The sequence below is a fragment of the Nannobrachium achirus genome, assembly GCF_963921795.1.
Source record: "Nannobrachium achirus genome assembly, chromosome: 12".
NCBI classification, from domain to species: Eukaryota; Metazoa; Chordata; class Actinopteri; order Myctophiformes; family Myctophidae; genus Nannobrachium; species Nannobrachium achirus.
The window spans coordinates 6,517,596-6,527,911 of record NC_137832.1 but is presented as its reverse complement, the minus strand read 5'-3'; the positions used below and the strand labels follow the sequence as shown (position 1 = coordinate 6,527,911).

The window sequence follows — 10,316 nt, the reverse complement described above, 5'->3', positions numbered from 1 at the left end:
CGCCGACTCGGGCGCCCTAGCTAAATCATTAGAGCATGCCCTGGGCTACATCTGTGCAAAATGTGGCGCTTTTAGACTGATTAGCACGAAATTACTATTCTGACATTCTCCCTAAGGCCTCCGACTAAGTGGAGTTGCGTAAGGTGATTGTGTGGGTGGTTGTGGTGAATGAGTCTGTTTAAACAACAGTATAAAACAGAAGAGGACTTCATGCAGGGTCACTTTTCTGAACAGCACACAACGCTCCAACACCACCACAGGTAAACGTGTGATTGATTGACTAATAATACCATGGACTGTTGATAGTACAGTACATGTCATTGTACCATCTTGTGAGTTATGAACGTGGTTTTGGTTTAACATTATTTATTAACCACATGTCATCAATACGTCCGGACACAGACAAATGTGTTTGTGGCAATTTGTTTTATTTTTTTAAATTACATAATGTCTTATAATAATCTTATTTTGATCATAAGACCCAATTACTGAATGTCAGCAGGTCTTCTTCAGAACATGTATGACACTGATTTACTATATCGTCGTTGTCGGGTGGAAACCTTGTATGTCCAAAAGCGTTCATTTTGTATTTATCATTTGAAAAATGAACTAAACTAGAGAAAACAGACTATCTACAAGCACACAACGCCTCGCACCGCGAGGCGTTGTGTGCTTGTAGATCTGCTGTTTTCACTACTTTTGTGCGACTGCCTTGTATGATGAAGCAGGGCTTTGCTTTGCGAAAAAATTTACAAATTTTAAACTTGGAGATACGAGGTTTCTGCCCGACAGCGACGATATGGCACATTAGGAGGTCAACTAGTACTAGTGGTTCTCAAATGTTTTATTTGCCTAACTCTGAGACCGTACAAATGGAACCAAACTCTCATAGTTACAGATCTGTTATGGTCATTCACGGCTAGCTCTTTGTGTGTTTCTGGTAATATCAGTGTCCACTCATTGTGTATGTCTGTGGCAGAAAAGGAATTTTGGAATTGTCCACCACAAGCCAGCATGGTGACCCCTGCTTTGTCGTTATAGTTTACATTTGATTTGAAGTTACTCTGTGTTTATATACTGATTTGACCATATATTGTTTGTTTCTGTTTGCTCAGACAGTCAGGTCAACATGAAGAGACAGATTGTTCATTGTGGGCTGATGTTGACTTTTCTCTTCAGTCTCTCAGAGACTGAGGTAAAGAAACATTCACCTAAGGTTGCTGTCAGTGATATGATTATAGTTTAAAATGTACAGTATGTTTTTCCTTTGTTCTGATTCTTTATTCTGAGCAATCGTTGCTATAGAGCAGGGTTCTTCAATGTTTTCAGGCCAAGGAACCTTTAGCTGAGAGAGAAATTACATTTATAAAAAATTACGTGGCAGATTAAACTTGTTCATAGATTACATAGATAGCTTCATAGACATGTTGACAGCACTAATCATGTTGGATGTGAAAATGTCAATGCTTTGCCAACTTTACCTTTCACTCTGTACTGGCTCTGCTCTTTTTTTCCCTCTACACCAAACCTCTTTGCCGAAACAGCCAATCTACCAGCGCCAGTTGCCAGAACTTCTGGGAACTCAGATTAAACAGAAACCTGTTGTTGCTCAAGGTACTTATGTTGTACTGTATAGCATTGTCATGCTCTCAAATCATTTGAAAGATCTTACTATAGGCTAGTGCTGTATCTGTGGTCACTGTGTGTGTGTGTGTGTGTGTGTGTGTGTGTGTGTGTGTGTGTGTGTGTGTGTGTGTGTGTGTGTGTGTGTGTGTGTGTGTGTGTGCGTGTGTGCGCGCGCATGTGTGCGTGCGTGTGTGCGTGCGTGCGTGCGTGTACGTCAGGAACAGACTGCTCACAGATCAAGACTCTGGAACCAAATGCGACCAGTGGAGTTTATGTTATTCAGCCTCCTGGAGCAGATGCACCCTTCAAGGTATCAACATAGAGTTTACTTAATAAACCTTTGCTCTCTTTTGGACTCCTCATACAAGTATACTGTGAGATGCTTTTATAAAATAAACTCCTCCATACAGTCAAGTATACAGAGAGATGCTGTTATAACATGGTATAAACTCCTTCATACAGGTGTACTGTGAGATGCGGTCAGACGGGGGCTGGGCGGTTTTTCAGAGGCGTTCTTGGGGAGAAGTTTCCTTCAACAGGAAATGGGAAGCTTATAAAGATGGCTTTGGAGACCTGACAGGTAAGAAATGAAGTGCTCTTTGTATCTAGTTGCTGTTTCTGTGACATTCTCATGGTGTCAGGGTAGCTCAGTCGGTAGAGCTCTGGCCTTTGGACCATAAAGTCATGGGTCCGATCCCGGTCACTGCCAACTCAGCGTTGTGTGCAGCAAGTCATGTGACAAGTACTGGGAGCTTAGTTCTGTTAAATCTTGATCCTATTTTAATTAATAAACTATATGGGCCCTACTGGTGGAAACAAATCTTAATTCAGGTCTTTTTGGTGCCCAGAATTCCCTAGTACCCACTAGGGTTGGGACTCGTTTGGTTTGAACCGATTCCGATTCTTTTTGGGTTCCCCCTTATCGGTTCCGGGTAGAACTGGTTCCTAAAACGGTTCCGGAAGTTCTCATATATATATATATATATATATATATATATATATATATATATATATATATATATATACATATATATATATATATATATACTGTATATATACTATATATATATATATATATAGATATATATATAGATCATTATTATTATCATAAAGTGATTCCCTGATTACTACAGCAACTTGTAGGCTATAACTACTATTTCAACTTAACCACAATAACAATGGGTGGACTGGACGTTCAAACAGTGGAGTCTTTCGTTGTCATCCTCCCAGCTGCTACCACCAGTGTGAAAGCTGAAAGGGGTGACTTGCTGACTGTTGCTAGTAGTTCTAGTATTCATAAAACCTCAGACAAACGTCGTGTCCGTCATATGGAACACCATGAATGAACTGTACAAGCCAAGTGAAATGGACATTAGCTCCGGGGATACTCCGTGGTTAGTAGCAGCTAGCTGCTAGGCTACTGAAGAAAGAGAAGCGGCACTTTCCATGCTTTTTTTCCTCTCTTGTAAAGTGCAACCACACTCGTGAGTTGCTGCTGCGCTAACGTTAGCTCCGTCTGTCTCGAAGGACGCTAGTAGCATTCTGAGCCTAGTTCAGCAGGCGTAGGGTCTGCTCTGTGAGTGGGCGTATCCACCTCACTCACACATGTAGGGAGACGTCACCACAGTTGCTTGCAATGCGCACAGCTGGGCCAAATGAACGCTCATGAGAAATTCCAGGAACCGTTATAGGAACCGGTCATAAAAATATGATGGAACTGGCTCCGGTTCTTCAATTTCGGAACCGGGTACCCTAAAGCCTCGATCAGAGTCTGCGGTGAAGGTGCTATCCACCGCAAATTTTAGGTGTAAAGCTTTCCACCTCAAGTCAGAATATAAGTGAAGGCCATCATAGTCAGTCACGGTGGAGTCCTATTCACTGTGACTGACTGGTCCAGGTCAACCAATCAGTGAACGGGGTGAAGAGCCTGTCTGTCTGATAGTAAAAACAGAGAGATGTGTCGGGACTCGTGGTGGAAAGCTCTCCACCGCGAGGAATGACGTAACGTTGTAGTTTCATGACTCAAAAAGACTACACCGCGGTGGATAGCCTTCCACCGCGGAACCGACTCTGATCGAGGCTTAAAGAACCGGTTCTGGGTCCCAACCCTAGTACCCACTCTTCTCCACCCCAAAGTGCCCACTCCTCCAGGTACCCACATTTCTCTAGTGCCCAGGGTGTTTTTGTGGCCACCTTTCCTCTTACCCTCCAGTAGAGTGTAAAGAAATCGTACAGAAGTTATATTTCTTATGCCATCTTTCCCAGATGACCACTGGCTCGGCCTGAGCAAGGTGTTCTCCATGACCAAGGACAGGAGCAGACAGTGGACGCTGAGAGTGGACGTGTGGGACTTTGAGGACGGCGGAGCTTATGCAGAGTACAGCCACTTCAGACTGGGCAGCGAGAGAGAGAACTTCAAGCTGAACGTTGGGAATTACAGAGGAAATGCAGGTAGGAATGGCTTTCCTTATACATTGCAGTGTTCCAGTTAAATCTGTCTGATTTCTTACTTTCCTGTATTGTAACTTTTGTGTTTTTCATCTGGGTGCCTTGAAACCTTTGTAATGAAAACATACAAATAGTGACGACCATTTTCATCTGAGTTTCCAGTCATTTATTCAAGTTTGTTAGTTTTCCCTGGCCATTACTGAAGTGGTTAGGAAGTGCTGGAAGTGTTCCTGAGCAAGACCAAGACCCGCTAACCGCTCCCCCTTCTGCACTCCTCTGTGGGCAGCACTCAGCTGGGTTAAGCTGAAACTGAAGTTCCCTCTTGGGATAAGATAGGTGTGTAAAAAAAGTGACTTCCATATTTTTATGTTCTCCCTGTCCGTTCAAAGGTGATGCCATCCGGGGTACTTACCCTGGAGTCGACCAGAATGGCTTTGGGTTCAGCACTGCTGACCGTGACAACGATGGCTGCAACCCTTATTGCGTCTTCGGTGACATCGCCGCGGGTGACTGCAGCTATGAGAACGGTGGAGGTTGGTGGTTTGGCTACAAATGTGGTTCCGCCAATCTCAACGGCAACTGGCGCCCCAAGGGGGAGCACATTTGGGTGAAGGCGTCCATTGACTGGGACACCTGGAAGTCTCCTCCCTACTCTGCCCGCGCCACCCGCATGATGATCAAGTGTGACTGAGAAGAAACATGCCAAGTGTCCACCATGTACAACCTCTGTATGTCATATTGAATGAGTTGTATTGTGTTTTGGAGACATTAAACGGCCGCTGACATTTAAAAAAAGGGAAGGGGAAAAAACGTCTCTTTTATTTACTAATATTGTTATGATGTCATTGTGGGAAGGTAATAAGTCAATCAAATTAATTTACTGTACTCACTGTACTTGGTCATCAGTTGTTGGGGGGCGAGGGGCTGATGAGTAAGCCTGGCGATGCGAGGGGGCAGAGTTTAACGTGCATTTCGTTATGTATCTGCGACACAGAAAGCTGGCCGGAGTGGAAATGTGAATTCATATTATAAAAAAATAAAACTAGCAGTTAGAGGCATAAACATGATAAAGATTCTGCGACTTCATGGTATATTTACCACTAAAAAATTACAAGTCTTCTATAAATTGTCAGGGATTAGTATCGAGGGTCCAACGTTCTCCTCCCGAGCTCTGGAAGTCTTTGAGCGGCCATGTCCTGCCGTCCCTTCCAGTAGAAGCACGGAGCAACCTGTGTTTGTGTGTTGACAGAAAATAGCCGATCTACAAGCTCACAACGTGTTGCAGAAGCGACGCGTTGTGAGCTTGTAAATCGGCTATGTGCGCGGGAAGGGTGGCCGGGGTCCGGTGTGACGCCGGCAGTCGGGGACCACCAGGGGACCCCCGGGGAACTGGGGAGCCAAGTTGTACATCTTGAGCTTGTTATATATCTGCTCTATATACAGTATATCTGGTGAGGGAGGCCGCATTTCAAATCAGGCCGGGCGGTCACAGACCTCCGGGGGCGATAGTGATTTTCATAATGTCAACAAATAGGCATTAACTAACTACTTGACATGGACACTGCTGCTAAAACTAAGATATCTGAGAGGTAATGTAATTTTTATATGCACAGATTTAGTAATAAAATACATTTTATCCATATACTCTAATTAGGGATGGAGCTCATAATTTTTTATTGAAAATGAGCACCTTATTGATCCTGCTTATTGAGCCGGGCTTTTATCGTGCCCACTATCGAGCATTGTCTAATATAAATTTGTGGAAAGATATGAGACGACAAATTCAGAACAAAACTCATATATTTTTTTATTGGCCAGTTGTTGCGACTGTGAGTTTGTTGCTGAACACCATCTATGAAGATGGTGTGCAATTAGTGTAGCCTGGCGGAGCCCGACGTTATTATCTGTGTTCATTCCTTCCACAGTATAACGTCTGGCCTTCGGCCTATTGGCAGCTTGAAAAGTGGGCGGGAGTACTTGCCTTGACAGACAGACTCCTCTAACCAATCAGCGTAGCATAACATCTCTCAGCCAGTCGGAAGAACGTCAAACAAACACGTCTTTTCGGCCGATAAACTCCACTAGCGCATCTCCCGTGTTCCTTTTTAATTGTTGTAATTGAGTCCAACTCTGAAATAACTGCACTTATTGCTTGTTTTATGGTTAGAGCGTTAACTGTTACAGTTGTTGCATCGCGAGGGCAGCCATTGTTGTTTTGAAAATGTTGCAGGCTGCAGCATGCATCTACGTCACCGTCTACACATGGACCAATCAGGGAAATCTTTTCACTTGTTGTCAGGAAAGACAGCTACGTTTGTTGTGCGGAAGCAGTCACTGATTGGCTCCGATCAGAAAATAATCATAATACTCGCTGCCAATACCTGGAAGTCCAGACGTTATACTGTGGAAGGAATGAGTGAGTGAACGCAGTATGACGTCGGGCCCCGCCAGGCTACAATTAGTGTGCAATAAGTGTTAAATGGCTTTATATTATGGATAGTATTGCAATCATTTCTTGATCGCCTTTTGTCTTGATTGTTTAAACATGACGTCATGGGCTGCTATGCTCGATAACAAGCTTGATAAGCCCAAAGCTTATTGATAACGGGTACTCAATGAATATGTTATCGGGTTATCGAGCTACCCTTGTTTAGGGCTCCATCCCTAACCCTAATACTGTACATCTCCCTTGTGTGATAAATGTAAACTGGAGACGGGCACACTTGCCCATCAGTTCTGGTTCTGCCCAAAACTAAATTCATTTTGGTCTCTCATTCTCGATTATTTATCAAAAGCCCTTAATAAAACCCTTGACCCTGATCCTCTATTGGCTATGTTTGGATCAGTTACATTTAATCCCTCTATTAACCCTTAACTCATTGAGTGCCAGCCTATCACCACTAGAGGGCGCCCAGTGACCAGAGAATAATAGAGATATGCTGGTAATGCATGCCCAAGCCCTGGAGCCATGACTTGCCTGAACACTTTCCTTTGTGCATGTACAGGAAGAGGATGAAGTTAGCTTGAAGTTAGCTATTGGCTACCAAGCATTTTAGAAGCCTTATTTTCGTCAACTTAGCCATGATTAAACCTTGCACACCTCATGCATGGGAAAAAAACAGAGAAGAATGAGCTCTAAAAAATCCAATGCAATCCTGGATTGCATTGGAGTGGATTTGTGCAGTTTGTTCACAGCTTTCAAACAAAAAAATCCGATTGGAAATCCGTTCAGGCATTCTTGAGATAATCGCCATTATGTTTTACATGTAATGTAAACAAAAATGGCTGCCCTGTATGTTAGATGGGGTTGTATGGGGGTGGAACATGCAAAATCGCGATTGAAATCATGTTCACCAGATTTGATGGGGTCAAAAAAAAAAAAAAAAAAAATCAAAATTTTTTTTTTTTTTTTTTAAAAGCCGAACTTGTTCGGGATCGGCACTCTACGATACGCTAATAAAGCCGAACTAGTTCGGGATTGGCACTCAAAGAGTGCTGTTCGGGTCATTTTGACCCGTTTTACATTTTCATTTGGAAAAAAAAGGTAGAAGTTTAAATTGTTTCCACCTGAAACTCACTGGCCTTAAAGATTCTTCTGAGATGAACATGTAAAAAAAATATTTTTGCACTACACCCATGCTACACCCCCCTCATATTTTTTGAACCTTAAGTGCTGTTCGGGTCATTTTGACCCGGAAGCACAGATGCACAGAAATACACAGTATTATGCCAAAACAGAGACACACAGTCACCCCCACTTGTCACCCCCACTTCTAACACCCCCCTTCCGAAGCCCCATTCCGACCCCCCCCCCCCCTTTCCGCACCCCCCCCCCCCCACACACTTAACCCCTGATGCACAGAAATGCAAGGAATCATGTACAAACACAGATACACAATCACCCCCTAACCCCTTCCACCCCTCCAACCCCCCTCACCTCGCCCTTACCCCCTCCCCTCCAAACCCCCCAACCCAACCCCCCCCCCCACCTCCCTCCCACACCCCGCCACCCCAGATGCACAGAAATAAAAGAAAGCATGTATACTAACACAGACACACAGTCACCTCCTTCCCCCCCTCCCCCCTCCTATCGCCCTCACCCCCCCACACCCTTCACCCCCTCTCCTCCTCACCCCTCCCCTCCTCTCCTCTCCCCTCACCCCTCCCCTCCTCACCCCTCACCCCTCACTTATCTGAAGTTTTCCTTGTGACTGTATTGTATCTTAGGGGAAATTTTACATTATTTTACATAAACATAAGGTGCTGTAAAGCATAAAGTAACACTGTATTTCAGGGGTGCTGTGGATGAAAATTTTGTTTACAGGGGTGCCGGTGCCCTGAGACCAAAGTGTTTGAAAACCTGTCCTAGTGTATACGTTCAAGTGTATATTCATATTATGTGACGTTCATGTGTGTTCACATGTGTGTTCAGCTCTATGTGAGAATGATGTCCTGTTGAACCACAAGTATTCAATTAATGGGCACGTTGTCATAAAAATATTGTCTGATTTTCTTTTTGTCCTATAAGCATGAGCAATATTGACAAGTATTAAATAAAGTAGTTTTTTTTACATGAATTTCAGCTAAATCATTAAAAACGCCTAGCTCTTTCAGTGTTTAATGTGATATAGCAAAGCAAGAATGCAAACATTTACCATATATATTATATGAATTGTTTGGTATTGAGTCAAAGTCAATGTATCATGATGATTTGTTAAGTTAAAATTTACATTAGTGTTGTTTTTTTAAAACCAAATACCCCCCGGGTCAAAATGACCCGAACAGAACGAAGGTGTAGTGAATCTGAACAGAACTTAAGGGTTAACTCGTCTGAAGGCAGAGCGATCTCCTTGTGCACAATGTTGGCTAAACGTCTAATACTGCAACAATCTGAATCTAGCCCTTCATTCCAGCAATGGCTCAGAGACTGGGGCAACGTGCTCCATATGGAGAGAATTTGGTACGCAATTTTCAAGAAAGACCAATTTTCCCTGAAAATATGGCAGCCTCTGTTGGAAAGGTCTCCCGTGACAGAGCCTGTGTTCGGGGTGCCCCCTCAAGTGCCTGAGAACAGTCTGGGTTATCCACAACTTTCCAACATCCCATTGTGCATTGCGCAGAAGGTGTGCGGCAGCTTCCGGCACCGCAGCCGAGTGTTTTTTTCCCCTTGTCTGTTATTGTCTTTTTGTTTGTTTGTCCTTTTTCTTATTCAAAAGGGGAAACTGATTCATTGTCCTTTGACTACTTTAACAGTAGGGCCTTGGGGATCTGATATAAATAACAACAACTTACCTTAAAGCACCCAATGCATTTCCAAAGGGAAATGAGTCTGGAGAGAGAGGAAGAGAGACCCATTCAATCCCTCAGTATCTGAGGAATTTAATGTAGGAGTCTAGGCCTAGGCCAGACGGAGCTGAATATTTCATAATATATCCATTTTTTTTTAGAAAAAATATCTAGGTCCACACAACAAAGATATCTAGGTCTAAAATAATCTGAGTCCCCAGACCTCCACTAGAGGGACAAGCACACACACACACACACACACAGTAAAGTCTTCAGAGATATTCCGTGTTCCATGTCTACATGCAGTGAATATGGATATTTTTCAATGACTTCACTTATTTATCCGGTTTAAAGAATATCCAGTTTCGTGTGGCTGCAAGCCCCAACCGCACAAAGAAATGTCTAGCTTCAGAAATATTCAGCTCTGTGTTGCCGGCACTTCAGAAGTGATGTTGGAGTGCCCGTTGGGCAGATCTTTATGCCCATAAATGGTTCAATGTTGGAGTGCCCCTTGGAGAGGGGCACAATTTCTGCCTCTAATATTTGACAATTTGGCCAATATTTAATTTGTCATTTAAGAGGTATTAAAAAGTTCTTAAGTTGTCACTTTAGAAATGTGCAGATATCTTCTATACACTTAAACGTTATGTTATGTTTGTTTTAAACAATGTTTCACATCATCTGGGGCCCCCAAAACAAAACTATTTGGGGACTCCCCTGGGGTCCCGACCCACAGGTTGAGAACCACTGTATTAATGAACTGTCCTGTTTTTCACAGCATTGACCTGAAATCTTAGGTTAAACAGGTGTGTGAAAGATGCTTATTATTAAGGCCGTGTTCTATTCAATTCTAACGGGATGTTGGCTTACTGGAGAGAGACGCTGCCACACCAGCCATGTGCACACATAGACATCAAAGGGGGCTTGAGCCCCTGCCCTTTTACCCATCTGTAAAA

General features: G+C 43.4%; 1 protein-coding gene across 1 annotated transcript; it reads left to right on the top strand.

The window, feature by feature from the left end:
- The first annotated feature begins 209 nt into the window (after window positions 1–209).
- On the top strand, window positions 210–4,869 carry LOC308296145 (angiopoietin-related protein 5-like). The gene is made up of 7 exons (XM_080739298.1): window positions 210–260; window positions 1,116–1,195; window positions 1,545–1,614; window positions 1,845–1,936; window positions 2,089–2,206; window positions 3,892–4,077; window positions 4,464–4,869. The coding sequence occupies exons 2-7, from the start codon at window positions 1,130–1,132 to the stop codon at window positions 4,763–4,765; spliced, it is 834 nt and encodes a 277-aa protein (XP_080595424.1). The 5' UTR covers window positions 210–260; window positions 1,116–1,129; the 3' UTR covers window positions 4,766–4,869.
- Window positions 4,870–10,316: the final 5,447 nt, after the last annotated feature.